Source organism: Pseudogymnoascus destructans (genome assembly GCF_001641265.1).
Source record: "Pseudogymnoascus destructans isolate 20631-21 unplaced genomic scaffold scaffold_3, whole genome shotgun sequence".
NCBI lineage: Eukaryota > Fungi > Ascomycota > Leotiomycetes > Thelebolales > Thelebolaceae > Pseudogymnoascus > Pseudogymnoascus destructans.
Genome location: NW_020167522.1, coordinates 855,445 through 877,162, shown reverse-complemented (window position 1 = coordinate 877,162; position 21,718 = coordinate 855,445). Strand labels below are relative to the sequence as shown.

At 45.5% G+C, this 21,718-nt stretch overlaps 2 protein-coding genes across 2 annotated transcripts; one reads left to right on the top strand and one right to left on the bottom strand.

Moving 5' to 3' along the window:
* Positions 1 to 20: 20 nt before the first annotated feature.
* Positions 21 to 2,134, top strand: VC83_01567 (uncharacterized protein; the record flags this gene model as incomplete). Its single annotated transcript, XM_024465242.1, has 6 exons — positions 21 to 114; positions 894 to 1,128; positions 1,183 to 1,242; positions 1,289 to 1,378; positions 1,443 to 1,801; positions 1,922 to 2,134. Exons 1-6 carry the CDS (start codon positions 67 to 69, stop codon positions 2,132 to 2,134), a joined length of 1,005 nt encoding a protein of 334 aa, XP_024327221.1. The 5' UTR covers positions 21 to 66.
* Positions 2,135 to 2,370: 236 nt separating this feature from the next.
* VC83_01566 (uncharacterized protein) lies at positions 2,371 to 3,916 on the bottom strand (the record flags this gene model as incomplete). Its single annotated transcript, XM_024465241.1, has 6 exons — positions 2,371 to 2,415; positions 2,481 to 2,706; positions 2,756 to 2,793; positions 2,851 to 3,089; positions 3,131 to 3,627; positions 3,693 to 3,916. The coding sequence occupies 6 exons, from the start codon at positions 3,914 to 3,916 to the stop codon at positions 2,371 to 2,373; spliced, it is 1,269 nt and encodes a 422-aa protein (XP_024327222.1).
* Between the last annotated feature and the right edge of the window lie 17,802 nt (positions 3,917 to 21,718).

Below are 21,718 nucleotides of genomic sequence, written 5' to 3'. Positions count from 1 at the left end.
GAGCGAAAGTAGCTCTGCAGCTTCGGGCCTCGCAATTATTGCAAGGTTGGGGGATAACAGAGCTTGATGGTACTTGAAAGAAATGATAGTTCGCCCGTGCATCGGTGTACCGTGGTTAGTTATCTTCTCCTCGAGTTCAAGGAAGGTGTTATGGTCCTTCAGCCATTCATTCTTTCCAACTGCAACTTTAAACCCGCATTCAAGGAGGGTGTTATGGTCCTTCAGCCATTCATTCTTTCCAACTGCAACTTTAAACCCGCATCTCCTTTCTCGAGTTCAAGGAGGGTGTTATGGTCCTTCAGCCATTCATTCTTTCCAACTGCAACTTTAAACCCGCATCTCCTTTCTCGAGTTCAAGGAGGGTGTTATGGTCCTTCAGCCATTCGTTCTTTCCAACTGCAACTTTAAACCCGCATCTTCTTTCTCGAGTTCAAGAAGGGTGTTATGGTCCTTCAGCCATTCGTTCCTTCCAACTGATATGACTATCTGCAACTATTTAAACCCGCATCTTCTCCCATTTTCGAGTTTCTTCCCTTCATCCTTATTCATTACACAACTCGCATACCTATAGCACACTCGCAACTCTCTTCATTCATTACACAACTTGCATACCTAAGTAGCACACTCGCAACTCTCTTCATTACTATATTATTATCTGTATCCTGTACATATCGCCGTTAGCAGCTTGCAACTTTATATTCCACCCACAAAACACAAGTGGAATCTACCACACAAACAAGACCAAAACGCAGGTTACCTACTGGCTCGAAGACATAAAGAAGCAGTGAGCCCGTTTGCTCTTACACTACTGCATTTTTTTCAAGCTCAACGCTCAATCATCTTGATCAACAATGGCTACTATTACTAGTGTCTCCGTTAACGCTCAAGGACAGGTAGTCATCAATGGCCAAGGTTTTACCTGCCCTATCCTAGCAGTTTTGATTGGCGGTAGCCCGGCCACCGTTATTCCCGGTGGCTGCACCGCAACACAACTCATTGTCACACCCTTAGTACCACTTGCTGCTGGTACAACATTCCAGGTCGTCCTAACCACAGGCACAATCGGAAATCCTGTGACGCTTACCGCTTTTGTGGGGCTTGGCCTACCCGGTCCAGCCGGTCCACAAGGTCCAGCCGGTGCAGCCGGTGCAGCCGGTCCACAAGGTCCAGCCGGTCCACAAGGTCCAGCCGGTCCAGCCTGTCCAGGTCCAATCTGTTTAACTGTCGACTGCAAGCGGAAGAGTAAACACTCCTGTCATTAATGGCTCCGGTTTCACGAACGCCACAGCTGTGACTTTCGGCTCAACTGCTGCCACCTCGTTCACCGTGGTCTCTAACACAGTGATAAACGCCGTTGTTCCGCCGGGTCCTAGCGCTGGTGGCAATATCTTTGTCTTCGTCACTGGGCACTAGTGCTGCTGGCACTACCTATACCTATACAGCCGCTCCGACTCCCATTGTCACAGGGCCTTCCCCAGCGTCCGGGCCGGTATCAGGTGGGAATACTGTCACCCTGACGGGCTCAAACCTCAATGGTGCCACGGCGGTTACGTTTGCCGGTAATGCAGCCAGTTCTTTCGCTGTCGCTCCAGCAGGTACCGCTGGGACCGCCTCCGTCACACCGCCTGCTAGTACTAGCCTGGGTTTCAATTATACTTATATCGCCCCTCCCGCACCTACAGAAGTATTTCCTACTACGGGCGTCACTTCTGGCGGCGATAGTTTCGCTATCACCGGCACTGGTCTCACGGGAACCACTAGCGTGAATTTCGGAACCACCCCCGCGACTAGCTTTACAGAGGTTAGCGATGCTGAAGTAGATGCTATCACACCTTGTCAGCACGGTTCCAATCAATATTACTACACTAGGCGGCACAGATAGCTCACTTAGCTTCAGCTTCCAGCGACCACCGGTTATTAGTTCCATCACTCCAACTTCTGGACCGATTACGGGGGGCACGGTGGTGACCATTACTGGGCAGGCTTGATTGATACCATTGATGTGAACTTTGGGACAACTGCAGCGACGGGCGTTACAGTTACACCTGGTAGGAGGGAGGATGTGTGGACCGTTGTATGGAGTTCTCTTCACCTCGTTGGAGAGTTTCAGCTCGGCCGGTTCACCAGGATTTGATTTTCGTTACGTTTAGGGTTAGGAATTCATAGTTTTTATGCTTCACTCACAGTCTCCTGACTTCGAATACGAAATTTGCTAGTTGCTAGACTTGTGGCCTCGCTTCATTCTGAAGTCTGGTAGTCCTTTAGTACCAACTTAGCTCGACCCCGACCTGATTTCTTTCACCCCTCATTTGCTCCCTCGACCCAAATCTCCTGGTCCTTTCCATAAAGATTGATTGATTGATTGATTTTCTATGTAAAGCTATGCGCGATGAAGAACAGGGGCCGCTTTCTTAGCTAGTGGAATGACTCTGTTAGCATGATGCTGCTGCTCTAAAGCCGCACCCTATAACGGCGCTTACCTCCTTTGTATTCCTGACCTGCTTGAGCTCCTCTATCGACCCTCGGCTGTAGTCCATGATTGTGTCGACCCCATGCGTTGACAGCTTCGAGTTGTAGCCGTTGATCATCGTGCGGCAGCATGGCAGGTCCTTGGACAAAAAGTCGCGTAGCCACATGCGCCCGAGGTTTCCCTTTCCCCTCCACGAGCCATATGCGTGTCCGTCGAGGCCCGTGATAGCGATTATACTACGCGGTAAGTCAGACATATATTCCCTGGGGAATAAATATTACCTACTCAGCGGTTGCCGGTGATCCTGGCTTTGGCGTGTACAGCTGGGTGAACCCAAAGAAGTGTTGATCGAAACTGATGTCCGTGTCGCCCATCTAAACCTGCCAGTCGCCCAGCGGGTTGGCCATCAGCTCGGACAGGAATGCAGGCACTCCGCCGTGGAACTCGACCAGCGCGACTTTTTCCTCATTGTCGTAGCAGGAGGGCACAATAGCTGCATTCCATAGTTCGCCCGCCAGGTTGTCGTCGATGGCAGCCTTCAAGGCTTCGTTGAGCTCGTCGTCAGGCTGTGAGGCTGGGAGACCAGTGACGCGGAAAACAGTGCCCTCCTTTCTGGCGGCTATCTCGATTCAGAGGTTCATCGTCGAGCGCAGCCTTTACCAGGGTTTTGAGCGAGAGGGTAATGGCCGTAGATTCTCACCGAACTGTGATCATGCGAGATTGAGAAGGCGAGAATTTCCCGGTGGAGCCCCTTTTCGCGCTTCACTGGCCTAAAGAGTTCGACTATACCCCTCACTGCCATCGTCATGCTGTGAGCATTTTGCCGATCTGCAACGTCGAGAGCGGCGCCGCCACATTTGACCTCGCATGTCAGGAACGGAAAGTACATGTAGTATGTGGCCATAAAGTAAGAGTTGTCTGTAAGCTCGCCAACGAAAGGTTGAAGTCTTTTGATTTGATCTTCTGTGAATGCCTTTCGCCCAAATCCAACAGCATAGTCGGGTTGTGGACGAGTCTGGGTGATAGGTATGGAATTATTCCAGCCTTCATTGACACTTTCGACTAAACTCCCGAGGTGTTTCGATCCGAATGTTGCGAGAGTTTCCGCAGAAGGGATGATTAGTCGAGCGATATCTTGAACTACTCTAGCCTCGTTTCTATTTTGTATACTTTCGCAAGCTTCCTCAAATAGGTCATCACGAAACAAGGACTCTTAAGGCACCGTCTGCTCCTTCTCAAGTAGGGTTCGACAGAGGCTTTTGCTTGCATCTGTGCTGCCCAGTTCTGATTTGCCCATAAAGCTGCCTCTACTGGCAAGAATAGTTTGATAACGCCCATCTTGATAGGGAGCGCTTTTGACTTCTCGCTAGTCGTGACAGAGCCGGCTTCTAATTGCCTCCTGCGAAGAGAGTATGATGATTTCTTTCTGGCAAGTAGGTGGTCCATCTCTGGCACCCAATACTTCTCGTACCAGCTGTCTTCTTTGAGATCTTCCCTTGTCTAATCGTCTTGTTGAAACTGTTCCTTTGGCCACCGCCGTTCTTTCGTCCAGAACTCAATGAGATTTATCTTCTTTCCGTTAACTCCGCTCGGCGTAGTCTCGCCAGATATATCGTCAGTAGCAAACTGTCGAGGTGACGTTCGCGTGCGCTTTAGGGACGGCTTGGCCGTAGCTGAAAAGGGGCTTTGAGCTTCGTGCGATCGTTTTCGCTTTCGATTGTTAGCGTGTGAAGACTTGGCAGAGTTAGTTTTCTTGCGTAGAAAGAGAGTGACATGACTTGCCTCTATGCCAGGAGCATTAGTAGTTAGGGAGGATGCTAGTTTCTTAGGTTCAATATTTCTGCCATTAGACACAGTTCGTTCTTAGCGACGTTGTATTTCTTCTAGTCGGTCGCTCTTACGAGTATATACTTGGGGCCGTACTCTCTTGATACCTTAAGGGCGCTTCCCTACGAATGATCAGTTAAGGGACACAGAAACAGGCGAAGATGGCTTACCTTAGTCTTTTGAAGCCAACCGTTACCGCCTACTCGGTGTTCCACCCACTCGCTTCGCTCGTAGGTGGCGACAGCAAGTTGTGCGTGCGACAGCAAGATGTGCGTACACCGCTATTTTGATATATAGAAAAAATAATAGTATTCTTCATAACGTAGTATCTACAATGCCTCAAAATAACGATCCTACTATGATTGCTCGCCTTAATGAGGCCCAACAGTTCTTCTTAAAACAACCAAGTACATATACAATTGCTTGGGTTGCAAATAAATTCAATGTCAACCGTGAGACACTCCGACGTCGTATTACGAGTACTACGTCTCCTCAATTACCCCACGGAGGTAGCAATCGAGTCTTATCTCAATCGCAAGAGACCGCGGTCTGTCAATTCATATACGACCAACTTGAGCACGGGGTCCCTGCCAACCGATCTATGATACTACGGGCAGTTGCAGACTTACGACCTAATCGTACGATACCATCACAACGGTGGCTACAACGCTTTCTAAAAGCACACCCCGAATTTCATACAATTCACACGAAGACGTTAAATACACATCGGAAGCAAGCACAAAAGAAAGAGGTGTTTGAGGAATTCTTTCTCACATATAACGCCCTTATTACAAAACATAACATTAAGCCATATAATTTATGGAATGTTGATGAGACAGGCTATATGATTGGGTGTTATAAGTCTACGGCTGTTATTGTACCAATCGGTGTAAAGCAGTGGACTGTTGATAATCCTGAGAATCGGCTCTCTGTTACTGTAATTGAGGCAGTAAATGCAAGTGGTGCTGCACTTGCAGAAGCTATCATTATCCCTGGCAAACTTCATATGGATTCATGGTACAATGATGACCTTGAGCCAAATGCTCTCATTATTGTAAATGAGAGCGGGTATTCAAAACGACGACATTGCAATCCAATACCTTATGCATTTTATCCAACTATCTGCAGAGCATATGGCACCAGATGATACTCGCCTCTTATTACTTGACGGCCATGACTCTCATAAAACAGAGCGCTTTCTTACATTAGCAGAAGAGCATAACATTGTTATTTGCTGCCTTCCTGCTCATACAACACATCTATTACAACCTCTTGATGTAGCGGTTTTTAAGCAGTGCAAACACTTTCATCAAAAGGCACTTGATCAAGCAGTACGTAGCTACGACTATGAGTATAAGCTACGTACGTTCCTTTCAGACCTCCCGCAAATCCGACGGCAATCTCTAACTGTCCGTACAATTCAATCTGGTTGGAGAAATACAGGACTATATCCATATAATCCTCCACTTGTAATTGACAAGATACAAGAGACTCGGAATCAAACACCTGATTATGAGCCATTTGCTTCATATAATATTATCTCAACACCGAAAACAACTATGCAAAGTGTGCAAGCGGTTGAACATTGGCAGAAGAGAGCAGAGGAAGCTTTCTCATCGCCTTCAAGAGAAGGGTTTCAATCATTTGCACGTGGAACTACAGTTGTTCTACACCGGGCAGAGCTCTATAAGACCGAGCTAGATATTATGACTCTACGTGCAGTAGAGCAGAAGGCAGCAAAGGCAAGGGCACGGAAATCACTACAGAAAGGAGGGCAGTTATATGCATCAGATGCACGGAAAATGCGGGAAGAGAAGAAAGCAAAGTTGCAAGCAAAAGCAGACGCAAGAGCAGCAAGGGAATCGGACCAAGTAGTAAAGCAGCTACAAGCGCAAGCACGTAAAATCGAAATTGAAGAGCGTAAGGTTGAGAGGAAGCGGGTAGCAGAGCGGAAGAAGGAAGGGTTGAAATCAAAAGTGATCATTTTACGGTATAGTAAGGATCAAAGTGATAGTAGCAATAGTGGCAGTAGCGATAGTGATAGTAGTTCTATTGATTTTATGTTTTAATTATATAGTTATATAGTTGATATATAAGGCGTCTTTTTCTTCGTTTTATGTGTCGCACATCTTGCTGTCGCACGCACAACTTGCTGTCGCCACCTACGAGCGAAGCGAGTGGGTGGAACACCGAGTAGCGTTTTAGACGTTTCATTTTGCTTGACGCGGGGCCATGTTGACAGGAAGGAGGGGCAAGAAGTAAACTTATACTTACCACTTCGCTTAAACCAAATGGAACTAATTAGAACAGAGCTTGTAGCATGACCAGGATGATGAGTGACGAATGCTTCGTTGTTGTCGCAAGAAACATACTCAGCAGGTACTTTCATTTAGTGCGAACAGTAACCCCTCGTCGCAACTACTCACATCAAAAGTCCTGCCGTGTGAAATCGAGTGGAGGTTGAGCTAGGCATGTCTGCATGATAATAATGAGCTGTTGTTAGAGTGCCATGAGGCAACAACTTAGGGAAAGTTATTTAGGCGCCTATGCCAAATATTAATTGGCTAGAAGCAATGCTTAGCCGAGTTTCATCCTTAAGACACTGACACAATCACCCCAGGACTCTAAGGCTTGATCTTCAAGACTAATTTTAGAACTACTGTACCCACTAAAATGGGTAACATCTGGCTGCCACATCCTCTCTACTCTCCGTTAGCATTAGGAATCTTAGATTAGTAAGCTGGAGCTCTGTTGTGACTAACCCGTATTAAGCATTAGGTTACCGAAGTTCTAACACTCTTAGCAGCTAATGAACCTTAGAACTGCTTCACTAACGACCCTGAACCGATACACCTCAACCTCAAAGTCAGAATAGCAAGCGAAATTTTGGCTGCTTTCAACCAGAACACCTTCTCCTACTATCGTAAAGATCGTCAGTGTTTAACCGTCGAATTCAAACCGCGGTTCCCACGATCTAACAATTCTACTACTACTAGTGTAAGGACACAGGGCACCCAGCTCACAGTAATAGCATATGAGAGTGCGAGTCGGAGGCTAAACGGATGCTATCCTATAGGTCTACTATGAAGGATACAGAAAAGATGAAGGGGGAACCCCGTTGAGTCTGTTTCCTTAAGTACCTGAAACGGGCCCGACTCAGTTATCCCAACCCTAGCCCTGAACCTTTCACCGCAACAGGTCTGCATCGACCCTGAACCCTACACCCTTACCGTCCCCCACTATAGTGTAACTCGCTATGTCTTCCTCTACTGGTTCGAAACCCCACCGAGTCGGATTCCATGCTTGTAGTGACTGTAACAGTTCTGTATCTAGGTACGGAGGCATCCTTACAACTAGAGACACGGCTATTTCTCTCTTTCGTCAATTAAACTGACCTACCTTAACAGTCATCATGTCTTCATCATCATTGTCGCCTCCTACTTCACTCTTATCCTCCCTGCTATCTTCTCTGCCACCTTCACTAAACGTTTCCAATTTTATATCAAATCTACTACCTAAGGAGTTATGCTTTGTAACAACTCCTAAGAGGAAATACTAAAGATAACTAGTTTGTGAAGAGATGCCTTTGCCTATTAGAATATTAGACTAGCCCTCGTGGCCTTATTATACTACGTGTAGGAAAGGAGAGAATAAAAAATGAAGCCACATCATTACAGTTTATCTTAGACGAGACGAATATTCTAGTGCCAAAGGTGTATAGAGCATTTGAGCTTAACGGAACGTTTTGGTTGATTACAGAGTATATTAAAGGAGTCGACTTAGCTCTCCTCCCTAAGGAAAAGCAGCTGCCTGTTCTAAAGGAATTAGAGGGACACTTAGAGACATTACAGAGTCTAAAGTCTAATAGCGTTAGAGGACCTACAGGAATTATAGTCCTACCTTATCGTATAACTCACGCCACTAAGCAAGATTCCTAGAATCTAAGACTGTCACTAGCGAAGGAATATGTGTTTTGTCACAATGATCTTTCTTAACATAACGTTATTGTCGATCCAACCCTTAAGATTAAGGCTATCATTAACTAGGAATACGCTAGCTTCTATCCTAGTTTCTTTAAAGGGAGGTTTTACACTAGACCAGGTCCATCTAATGCACTTAAGAAGTATAACGAGAAGAGTGACATGTTAAAATTGCTCGAGTTTCTAGAAAGTTTGCACATCAATTCATAAGGGGTGTCACGGTTCACCAAGGCATAGGGCCAGTTGGGTATTATGAATTAAACTCAATCTAGAGAAGAAAGGAAAGAGAAGAGGAGCACTCGAGCAGTGGCTCGATCTATATACAGCTATGTTGTTGTGGAGTGAATTCTCTTTAGCGAGACCAGTTCTGAGAATTCACTCCACAACTGAAAACTTCGCTCCAACCCCGGAAAGCTCCCCACACCCCTGAACCCCCACTCGAGCTGCAAGGCGCACTTGATATCATAACAAGGGGGATAAGGATTCATACTAAGATGATGTTAGGCACTTAGTAACTTAAGAGGTGTAAAGCACTAGTTCTACAGTTTTAATAGCTATGTAATAATGCCATAGTAGTTGAGGACGACGTAGAAGTAGATTAGCTTTTTACATTCTTGACGAAAAGGTCATTACTCTGCTGAACTTAGATACCTCTTTATAAGCTAGCTATTATGAGAACATTTGTCATTACATAGGTAAAATGTATTAATTAATAATAGATTTAACTAGAGTACTTGTAGATATCAATAGCACTAGGGAGTGTATAAGAATGAGTAGCATCTAATTCGTTTAACTATAACAAGTATTAGAATAGTTGTCCTTTTGTGCCTCCTATAATGCCCTTTAACTGCTCCCTTGCTATACCTGTCTATAGGACACAAAAGCAACATGATTAGAGACAGGTGGAATTGTCCCTTAATCGTTACCTTACCTATAACGTAACTGTGTTAGTTAAGCCCAAAGACATAGAATAGGAATAACACTTATTTAAGACGAACTTTTGTTCTTAGAGGTAGACCATGCATTGCGTGGAACTAGTACTAAGTACGCCTATGCAACCTAGAGTAGCATTACATTTAGTAGGTTCTACTATATTAATAGGAATTTAAGGAGGTGCAATAGTGTAACAAGGCAAGGGATTTTCAGCGAAAGTAAAAACGAGTATTGATTTAGACTTTAGACTCTGTCGACTTAACTTAATTAGGAATTTGTATCCTAGACATCCTTAAGAGGAAATGCCATAGCTTTATAGAAAGGAGTGTCTAAAGTAGGGGCTAAATCACATACAGAGAGATCTCCTAGAAAACATGTCAATAGTTGTAGTCCTTAGACGTTAACGACTTCCTACATGCTTTACCTTAACACAATTGCTACATCTAGTATATAGTACAGTAAGAACAGGGTTTAATCTAGGGTTAACGCATGCTACGTTAGAGCTCTAACTTCAATGCTAGCCATCTTAGATAGGCTGTATATGTCTGCCTAGTTTCTAATAGATGTGACTAAGAGTGCCTGCTTAGTTGTCCTAGAGGCACAGGCACTTGCAGATTATGGCGCGCTCTATCCATTTGCCATCTTATACTAGATAATCGTCAACCATTGGCTTTTTAGGCATAGGAGGAAGCGTGACTTTAGACAGTGCCTAGTAGCATTCACAAGAGAGACCACTCACTACATGCAGACCAGACCTTCAAATTAAAGAAACCACAGTGAGCATTACGCTTGTTGTAGCTTGAGACATACATCACAAGGGCAGTGGTCTACATCAAGTGAACTAATAGTAACAGCAGAGTATTAGAATTATGTTAGCCAGCCACTTTAGACACGTCACCTACCTACTTCCTAGGCCTACTTTTCATTTCTCTTTTCTCTTCATATTTTCATTTCACTTATCTCTTTATATTTCATTTATCACTTCATTATTCGCTTCACATCTCCTTTCTCCCTTCACTCCCCCTTTCACTCATTTCCTTCACTTTCACAACCCCCTTACCTTTCACAAGATGGCAAATGCCTCTCTAGTTGATAACTCTCTAGAAGCAACTGTAGATCTACTACTTGACATCGTCGATCAATACAAGAAAGAGCAGCCTGTCATTAACAGCGAGCGGCAGCTATCTGGCAAGGTGGTCGACGAGGACGTCCGAGGTGCACTGGAGCGATTGGATGATATGACGCCTGAACAACTGCTTCTAATCGACGCGGTTTTGACATTGCCCGAGACGTCGCTAGAAAAAGAATGTCAACAGAGGATTACGACCATCAACGCTGTGACAGCATACTGTAGTGTTGAGGAAGGGGTGACCTTCCATCGCAGTCGTGCTGGTCAGCCAGTTCCACCAGTCTCCACAGTCAAAGACGAAAAACCACTATGGTCCGAGGCAGATATCATGCTCAGACGTGCGATATCGTCGGTCACGAAGGACAAGAGGCCTACTATATGCTTCACATGTCTTGGGAACCCGAACCTGACGATTCGGGAGAGGGTTGTCTCGTTTTCAAGTCCTGGCTGCCTGACGAGGCACTTTATGAGAAAGCATGTTAGAAGACTTGGAGTTAACGAGCCAACTGATTGTCGAATCTGTGACGTCCGGCTCGAGCATCGGATGCATTTTCAAAGCCACGCAGAGAAATGTCACAGACTGTCTCGCAGTCCTGCAACTAGATGGTATCATTCAGGAGTGTTATGGCGTCTCTTGAGTAGGTAGACAGAAGGATTAATTAGATAGGGAGGAGGCAGGAGTATCTGGCATCATTGTTCATAGTTTTAATCTAACTTCCCCCCCATGAAGATCCATATCAGTTCACGTCTTTATCAAAGTGACCTGACGCTGCACAGCTGGTTATTCGTGCCCGTCAACCTAACAATGCCCATTTTCTTTCATATTTATATATGTTTAATAACAAACGCCCTTGGCCCTACTTTTCATACGAAACAGTCCCTAACTCTACACTAGAGAGTCGTTCACTTTATTGAGGGATAAACTATATCAGACGTCAACACTTGAAGCAATGCCTAGATCATGACGTATGCTCACAATCTCAACTTTGGTAACCTCTACGCCCTTGCGGTAGTTTCCTCGTCTATCTCCGTGCAGCAGCTAAAAGTGACCCGCAATATCATTCCACATGGCTAACTATCTCTGAGCTCGCGTTTCCCAATGTCTGCTCCCTGACCGTAGACAGAAAAGATTCCGGTAAGAGATCGATTTGATGTACCCCGGTTACGGCTGCAAGCACCTCGCTCAACAAACGTGGCGTACGCTCTGGAGAGAAATAATTGGCTTCCTGTAGTCTTTCAGTCCTAGGTTCACAGGTGCATTCTCGCTCCCTGCAGCTTACCCAGTGTTTCCATTCTCGCTTGGAGTCTTCCCGCTCTCAAGCCGCATATGCTTTGCTCCAATGGCTATACTCTTTGATGTCAAAGATGCAGCCACTATAGCTGAACCAGTCTTCAACCATCAGGTGGAAGCGAGTCGTCCTTGAGACGAGCGGTCCCTGCATGTTGCATATAGTTATTCCTCCCTCCATCACGATATGCTTAGGTTCGAGGAGGCTCTAGGGACTGAGGATGTGTTCAAGACAAGTTATATGGTAGAATTGATTCGGCTCTTATGTCTGGTTAAGATCTGCTTCCCGATAAGTGTTTCAGTGCGACTTACGTAGGTGGTGAGATAAATCGCCAGCCCATCTCCCTGTCAAATCCTTGAGGTTGAAACGATAGTCGGATTCGATATTAATGATGCCAGTCAGCTTATGTCGAAGACACAGCAGGGCCCGGCAATGACTCCGCCTTCTCGGTGTGCTCTCCAGTACCAGAATGGAGGATCCTGACTGAAGCTCTTGCTCAATATCGCTCTTATCCGTAGCGACTGGGTCGGAAGGCTTCACATCCCACTCATCCGCCAGAGCCTTGTACCACCCTGCAGGCCTCGAACTCCCAACTTTGTTTAGCCTTCTTCGGGCTCATTCTTGTCCCGCTCTGGCCTGTTCCTCATACGGACTTCCTGACACCATGAAGTAGGCGACTGGTCGGTGCTCTCATCGGCAAGGCATCGCTTGCAGTGCTGGTTAGATGCTTCATCTGCCATAGCAAGTGTCGAAGGTCGTTCAAACTGCAGCTGTGTCTGAACTGTAGAGTAGTGGCAGCTTTGCAACGAGTAGAAAGTGGGAAGCCAAAGCGTTCTGAAGTGGGTGGTAATGGGTTCATTCAGTGGGTGTTGCCCGCCCGGAGTATTAAGGCTATAGAATGAGAACCATTAGTTTATGATATGGAGCGGGTGGTCCTGATTACCCCTCACCAGATGTCCACTGAATGTTTGCTGAGACGTAGTTGAAGCGCAGACAGAAGGACAAAGGCCCTCGAGACAGTTGCGCAGGGAATCTTGTGGAAGTAGGTGGAAGGAGTGAGTCTCTTTCACCGTGAGGAATAGGTAGCAGAAATGAGCTTGGGTCAACTGGGAAAAAGGGATCATCTACACGACCAGTGACAGGGGATTATCAGGTGGCACAAGAGGGGATAATCGGATGGAGATAATCGGTTCATCCAGAAGACCACCAAGAACAGACATGGCGCATGTGGTGGGGTGGTGGGGCAGCAAGAAGTGGCTGATCCCCCGCAACCACCACCAGCGCTTAAAGCGCCACTTGCATTATTTGGAAACTCTGGCCAACGAGCCCCACCCCTCCACTGCAATCCCAAGAGCTTTTGACTGACTGGGCCTATGAAGGAATCCAGTCCATATTTTGCTTCTTGTTTCCCAGCAGTACAATCGTACTGTCCAATCTGTAGTAGTGTGTCCTTCCCCATATTCTGTTTCCTGTTTTAAGGAAGTTGAACGATTAAAAGCAAAGGAAGAAGTCCATGGAACCTCAAAGATAGAATCAATCAAGGATGAGTCAGTGGATGAGGTACGGGTTCCGCCAAGACCACCTGAGGGTTGTGGTATAGCTGGTAGCGTTCACTTAGGTGTAGTAGGCACGGTACTGTAACAGCGTGAAAATAAGGTGTTTTAGCCCAGCAACGGGGCTACAACGGTGGTGCTACAATGACCAGGGTGATAGCACAGCGTCTGTCACAGCCTAAATGGGGTAAAGCCGTTCCTGGGTAGGCACATGTGTTTTGTCATGCCTCGCGTGCTGACCCAACTGTGCTAGCACGCGAGGTGTTCTAGAGCGGGAGAAGTGCTACTTCCGAGAAGTGTCCTGGGAGAAATAGTGTCCTGGGAGAAATAGTGTCCTAGGAGAAATAGTGTCCTGGGAGAAATAGTCTCCTGGGAGAACTCTCCAGGGAGAATTTTTCTCCTGGGAGAACTCTCCTAGGCGAACCGTTCTCCTGGGAGAATTAGTCTCCCAGGAGAACTCTCCTAGGCGAATCGTTCTCCCGGGCCCAGTCGTGTGCAGCACTAGTGTGCATCATGGGTAACCGACCCCACCGGGTAACCTAACCCAGACCAGCCCATGGGTCGGTCTGGGTGGAAAACTTCCACCCAGACCATGGGCCGGTCTGAAGCCAATAACCCACGGGTACCCACCGGTCTGCCAAGAAACCAGTCACGGGACATTTATATTTGCTATCACGTGTACTTTATATATGTGAGTGTAGTTTGTATAGGACGTATAATTTACAAGCAATTACTATATTTATTACTATAGATCTATGTTACGCCATGACTCCTGAATTTCCCGACCAGACCGAGACTTATTACGGACCTGGCTTAACTCAACTGTTTCAACTACTGCCTTCTGGGGCAACTGGGCCCCATTATCCTTCCGTGATTTCTTTGCAATAGGAAGTGAAGGTAGTAAATAATCACCCTCACTCTGGCTAGGGGGTACCCCCTCAAAATCGTCTACCTCATGGTCAATAAAGTCAAAAGTTGAGAGATCAACTTGACTTTGGTAACGAACTTGGCTTTGCTGGCCTTGTGACCGCTGTACCCTTGGCAAGCTATGGAGACCTCGTCGTGATTGAACAAATTCAAACCGGTCTTTGTTCCGCCTTGTCCGGTCATAGGTATTTGGCTGCCTTGGGCTTCGGTCTGGAATGTACTGTAGTGCCATCTTCTCCTGGATATTATCAATTAGAGCATTATACTCAAATGATATTTCCTCATCATTCATATAGGTTGAATCAATAATATCCGTAACTGAGTAGTGTTCAAAGAGCTGTTCCCGTTCGATTTTCTGTCGGTAGAAGACAAGCATAATACCCCTTATTGTCTCAGGGGCCATCTGGTTGCGCCTATAATTGCAGACAGCACGGGCAGTACTAAAGACCCACTCAATGAGGGCTTCAGATGCAGGAATACAAAGTATATCCCGGGCCATAGCAGCAAGCCCAGGGAATAATCGCTCGTTATCTTTCCACCATAATAATGGTGGTTGGTGGGAGGGTGCTAGTAAAAGTTAGTAATTATTACTATAATTATTACTATAGACTTACGGAGAGCAAGGTACCGCTCAATCTCTCCTCCCTGGTCAGTGGCCTGACTTAAGGAGTTATAGCTTCGCTTCCGATTTAACATTAAAGCCATTGGGTCCTTGTCTAGTTCTGTATACTGTGACTGGTGTTGCTTTGACCTTTCTTGGTTGGCGTAATGTTGAGTATATAGTGCCCGGAATTGCTTCTCAAAATGCCTCTGCCAGTTTGTTTCAGGATTTAACCAACAATAGTCAGGGTTAAACACTTCCATCTTTAACCGGGGAGATAGAATAGCTCCAAAGGCATAGAAGCTTCCAGTACCTGTACAAGATCTTGTATAATACTTGTCAAGCTTTTGAATGGCTTTATCAATAGCTATAAGAAGCTTTTTGATCCATGGGTCTTGTAGTGGCTTTAGCCGACAGGTACACTCCTCAAGCCCTTCAAATAGCTCGTCATATGCTGGTAAAACAAAGCCTAGTCGAGCACCACTTGCTATACCCATGTTTGAGGTCCAGAAGCTAAACTGGCGAGTAACATCAATAAGGTAGGTGATGTGTTTCCACTCTGGGGGACTAATATGAAATATATTAGCTGCAGTAAACTCAGTTGTAAACTTATTCACTGCTTCTTGGAGTAAGACTGCTCGTAGCATCATATGTAGGGTTGAGTCCCATCGCGTTAACACATCTTGGATAAGTCGTAAGACCTTTGCTCCATCTTTAATACACTGTCTTTGGATTCCCATAAATCTCTCTCTTCGCTGTGAACTTGAATTCACAAAGACAGCTAGCTTCCGAAGCTAGTTTTATATTAGTGGCAATTACTATAAAAATTACTATAAACATACCTTGGCAAGGGTCCATGGAAGGCCCCTCTCTTTACTTAGATCTCTAATCTCGTTGGCTGAATTTTCATCCCAGTCAGTCTGTAGCTCTGAGTTTGTTGGGTTTAATCGGATTGACCCAAGGAGAGCCTTTTGTGCAAGCTGGACAATATGTGCGAAGCATGGTATATGGTGAATGACTCCATCATGGTATCTTGTTGGCTCTGATGATAGCTCTTTTACCATGTCGTTAATAACCCCCATCATTGAAGTATTATTACTTGCATTATCAGTTGTAATACAATGAACTCTACCATCGAGGTGATATTGGGATATAACACGCTGGACAATGGTTGCAAGATCTTTCCCTGTATGGGCTCCATCAAGATACTCAAACCCAATCAAAGCCTCACAGTATTCCCATTTATCAGTAATGAATGTTGCCATAATACCCATATAGGAGTGCCTTGTTCCAGGGCTAGACCAATTGTCAAGAGATAATGCACACCTTGCCCCAGGTAGAAGACCATGAAGGGCAATCTGCTGTGCATTACTAACCATAACATCAAGGCGCCGCCGTTAAGGTTGTTGGTGAAGCAAGTGGATATTTCTGATTCTGCCATAATGCCATCTCTCTCCAAATAGGATTCTCAACAGATCGGAATGATATGTTAAGAGATACTACAGTCTCAAGAACGTAACTGTAGAATGCTTCCTTTGGGTCGTCTTCTGGTTGTAGCCGCATACTCTAAATAATAGTTAGGTATGTTTATAGTAATAAGTATAGTAATATGTAATATTGCTTACTGGAGAGGATTGCGAGAGGCGGAGCTGGCTCTGATGTAATGTAGAATGGTTTGATGACTTCCTTATACACCCAGCTGATCGAAGGTGAGTGCTTATTGTGCTTGTCCCTGAGCCTTTAATACTTGGGTGGATGAGTATTTTCAAACACCTCTGGCAAACAATTACTGGTTCCCCAGTTGATGTTCGAGCTCCTTGGTCAAAGTGTCTCCATGATAATGAGGTCCGGGTTGTTGACCCCCAGTTGATTTGCTTATCAGTGCTTAAAAACATATTTGGCTGTTCTTTATACCAGGACTGGTAATGCCACCAGTCGTTGAATAGGTCTGCCTTTGAAGGCGTCCACTTTAGCACATTTAGACCTTGGATCTTTTCTAGCCCATCCCATTGGTTGTTAAGTTGTTGGGAGGACTCAATCTCAGGTGTTCTATTACTAGATAAAGGCTCATCAAGAGAGAATACATCGCTATAAGGTTGTGCTGGCGAACTTAAAGATTGGTTATAAGACATAATATTTTAACATATTCAATAACGTACATGTATAGCGAAAGCGCCAAACAAGCGAAAGCGCCAAAATGATGCGGTGACCAAACCCCCCAACTAAATGTTAAATTCCTCAACAACAAAACATGCCCCATAAAAACGATGAAAGCCAATTAGTGCTAGCTATCCAGGCTATGCAAAGCGACCCAAAGTTACGCCTTCGAGTTGCTGCTAGGATCTATTCTGTGGACCACCGCAAGCTAGGTCGTCGTCTAGAAGGTGTACCTTCACGACGCGATATCCAAGCCAACTCACGGAAATTAACTAACCTAGAGGAGTCCGTCCTTGTTCAGTATATACTCGACCTAGCTGCCAAAGGGTTTCCTCCTCGGCTGTCTGTTGTTGAAGATATGGCAAGTCGACTACTTGCAACACGCGACGTGTCACGCATTGGGTCGCGTTGGGCTTCAAACTTTGTTAAGCGGCGTGTAGAGCTCCAGACACGCTTTCAGCGCAAATACGACTACCAGAGGGCTAAGTGCGAAGATCCAGAAGTTATTAATGGCTGGTTTGAGCTTGTGCGTAACACAATTGCGAAATATGGTATCGATGAAGCAGATATCTACAACTTTGATGAGACTGGGTTTATGATGGGCGTTATCTCAACTGCTATGGTTGTAACAAGCTCAGACGGGCGGGCAAAAGCAAAGAAGGTACAGCCTGGTAATCGGGAATGGGTTACAGTAATCCAAGGCGTTAGTTCTCAAGGTTGGGCAGTACCACCATTTATCATTGTTGCAGGCAAAAACCACCTTACATCTTGGTATGAGAATAGTGGATTTTCAAGCGATTGGGTGATTTCTGTTACTGAAAATGGCTGGACTACAAACGAGAGAGGCATGGATTGGATTCAGCACTTTGAGAAGCATACAAAGGCCCGGAGTGTTGGTGGTTATCGCTTGTTAGTCCTTGATGGTCATGAGAGCCACCACTCAGATGAGTTTGAGGAGTACTGCAAGGAACACAACATTATTACGCTTTGTATGCCTGCTCACTCTTCTCATCTACTCCAGCCACTTGATGTTGGCTGTTTCGGCCCGTTAAAGCAGGCCTATGGTCGGCAAATTGAAGATATGATGCAGGCTCATATTTCTCATATTACAAAGGATGACTTCTTTCCTGCCTTCCACGCTGCATTTAACACTACAATGACGGAAAGTAACATTCCAGGCGGGTTCCGAGGGGCAGGGCTTCTTCCATTTGACCCTGAGAGAGTGATATCTACACTTGATCTTAAGTTAAGGACACCAACGCCTCCAAGCTCCTGCCCAGGTACTGCTCAACCTTGGGTTTCTCAGACACCAAACAACCCAATTGAAGCTATGTCACAGTCTACATTTATTAAAACTCGGATTTCACGCCATCAAAATAGCTCTCCAACCTCAATCTATGCAGCTGTTGACCAGTTTACAAAGGGTGCATCGCAAATAATGCATCAATTAGCACTGCTAAAGGGAGAGAACCAAAACCTACGACAGGCAAATGAAGTACTAAGCAAGCGCCGGAGAGCTAGGAAAACACGACTACAGCAAGGAGGATCACTTAGTCAACAAGGGGCGCAAGAGCTACAGGATGAGAGGGATGTTGTGCAGCAGGTAGAGCAGGAAATAAGGGCAAGCCATGGTCAGAAGCCAAGGGAAGAAACCCGTGCCCGTCGCTGTGGCAAGTGTGGTGAGACTGGGCACAATGCGCGCACGTGTCAGATTGTAATAGACACCTCTGAGGAAGAGGACTCCGAGTAGTTTCAATTGATTTCTAATGTTGTGGTAGATTTATCGCAATGTTTGTCGTGAGGGTAGATAATTTTGGCGCTTTCGCTTGTTTGGCGCTTTCGCTATACATGTACGTTATATAATGTTAGTAAGTTAATTATTAAAGAGGGTTAATAGCTTACCTTATAATGAGAAATAGGTTCTTGGAAATAGATAGAAGTTTCTGTTTCAAAGTCATCTTCTATAGTTTGAGAATATAATGATCTTTCAAAGTCATCTAACGTACATGTATAACGAACCGGCCAAACAAGCGAACCGGCCAATCCATTTTACACCTTAAATCACGAATTTCATAACTTAATATCTCAACAACCCTTTAATAATAAGTTATAAAAATATGTACTTAGCCTTTTATAAGTATTTAAAGTAACGTATTTCACAAGCGAGTTGGCCACCCAAGCAAGTTGGCCACCAAAACACCAAAACGCGTCAACTTGACTACAGTCAACTATGCCACAACCAACACAAGCCCAATCCTCAAATCAAGAGGGTAGAATACTATTAGCTATTCAGGCACTAAAGGAACGTCAATTTAAGAGTGTCCGAGCTGCTGCATTATCATACGACGTGTCACGTAGTACCCTTACCAACAGAATGAATGGAATGACCTCCCGACGTGATTCTACCCCAAAATCACAAAACCTAACTTCGTACGAAGAGTCAGCTCTTGTTCAGTATATTCTCGACCTAGATTCGCGTGGATTTCCGCCCCGGCCGCAAGCTGTGCAAGAAATGGCAGACCTACTACTCTCCGAACGAGGTGAGAGCCCTACTGGGAAGAACTGGACTAGTAACTTCATAACGCGTCGTACGGAACTTAAAGCAAAGTTTAGTCGGAAGTACGATTACAAACGAGCAAAATGCGAAGATCCAAAGATAATTGAAGGGTGGTTCACCCTCGTACGAAACACAGTCGCAAAATATGGCATCTTAGAGCAGGACATCTACAACTTTGATGAAGCAGGTTTCGCAATGGGAGTTATTGCTACTGCAAAGGTAGTCACAAGCTCAGAAGCAAAGAGCCGTCCGAAGACTATACAGCCAGGGAATAGAGAGTGGGTGTCAATTATCCAAGGTGTTAATTTGTACGGATGGGCACTCCCGCCGTTCATTATTTTCAAGGCGCAGAATCACCTCTCAGCTTGGTACGAAGACTCAGGATTACCAGACAATTGGGTGATTACGCTTAGTGAGAATGGGTGGACTTCAAATTCAATTGGGTAGGAGTGGATTCAACACTTCAATCGACATACAAATGCTCGTACGGTCGGAACCTATCGCCTTCTTATTCTTGATGGACATGAGAGCCACATCTCTGCTCAATTTCAACACTACTGCACAGAACGGAAGATAATTACCCTCTGTATGCCACCACACTCATCACACATTCTTCAGCCTCTTGATGTGAGCTGCTTTGCGCCACTAAAGCTTTCGTACGGAAAGCAGATTGAAACCTTCGTACGGAACCGGCTAAACCACATCACAAAGCTTGAGTTCCTCTCTGCATTCAAAGAAGCATTCAAAGCTACGTTTACAGAGCAGAACATCAAGAGCAGATTCCGAGCTACAGGACTAGTTCCGTACGAGCCACAGAGTGTCCTCTCTCACTTAAATCTACGCTTAAGGACTCCAACACCTCCTATAGTTGAGAGTGACAATTGGACTTCAAAGACTCCTCAAACTATAAGGGAGCTTAACTTTCAAACAGAGCACATTAAGAACCGCATCGTACGACATCAGAATAGCTCTCCTACCTCAATTAATGATGCTGTTAGCTGCCTTGTTAAAGGGGCGGAAATGATGATGCATTCTGCTGTTCTACTTAAGGCAGAAGTTAAGGCTCTACAAGCGGCAAATGAACAGAAAAAGAGGAGGGAAAGGAAGCGCAAGAGGCGTATAATGCAAGGGGGCAGTCTCTCCGTACGAGAGGGAGAGGATATGCTTCAGAGTGCTGAGGTAGAAGCTCAAGTCCGTACGGAGGTGGCAAGTGAGCATTGTCAGCAGGTGGGTTCTACAGGCCGACAGAAGCGCTGTGGCATATGTGGTATTATGGGCCATAACTCCCGTACATGTACGAGGCACAAGGATTCAATTACGATCGAATAAGGGTCATTATGTAGGGTGGTGGTGTAGTAGTAGGCAGTAATAGTCAATTTTGGTGTTTTGGTGGCCAACTTGCTTGGGTGGCCAACTCGCTTGTGAAATACGTTACTGTATTTGATTTTTAAAGCAATTAGTATTGTAGTTATTAAGATATTGAGTTTTAGCCCCCATTTTTGACCTAATTCTTAGTATCTTAATAACTACAATACTAATTGCTTTAAAAATCAAATACAGTACTTTAAATGCTTATAAAAGGCTAAGTACATATTTTTATAACTTATTATTAAAGGGTTGTTGAGATATTAAGTTATGAAATTCGTGATTTAAGGTGTAAAATGGATTGGCCGGTTCGTTATACATGTACGTTAATAGATTACCTTCTTCATTCTCTTGTTGCTGTTGTTGTTGTAGTTGTTGTTGTGTTAGAGGTAATTCGTTATTAAATTCCTCTCTTAATACTCTATTAACATATTAGTATATAATTTAAAAATATAATAGAGATCATGGTGTTCAAGCTTCAGGTTTAGCGCCCGCCCTGATCGGGCAATGCGCGTGCATGGGCCTGTCGCCGCTTTCGACTTCTATAAAATGGCCACTCCCTCCCCGTCCGACTCTGTCCCTCTCCACCGTCGCTCCTGCCTCCCAACATTCTCACTCCTGCTGCACTCATCGTGCCATGCTTGGCCCCCTCGGCCCCTCCCCCTTCACACTGCATGGCCCCGCCCAACGTATCCCCCTGCTTGGCCTCGCCGCAACTGAAAACACGCAGTGGCCCATGAACGCATTCGCAGAGCACATACTCGATTTATGCCTTTCGATGACTGCGCCTTCCATGCCACCGAGCTCTTCGCAATGGCAACGAGCCCTCTGAGCATCGACGTCTGGTTGTCGGATCAGTCAAGATGCGAGATCGAGCTGAGCTGCGTCCCGCTCGACCTGCCTCTGTTGAGCCCTTCCTCGTCGCCGCGC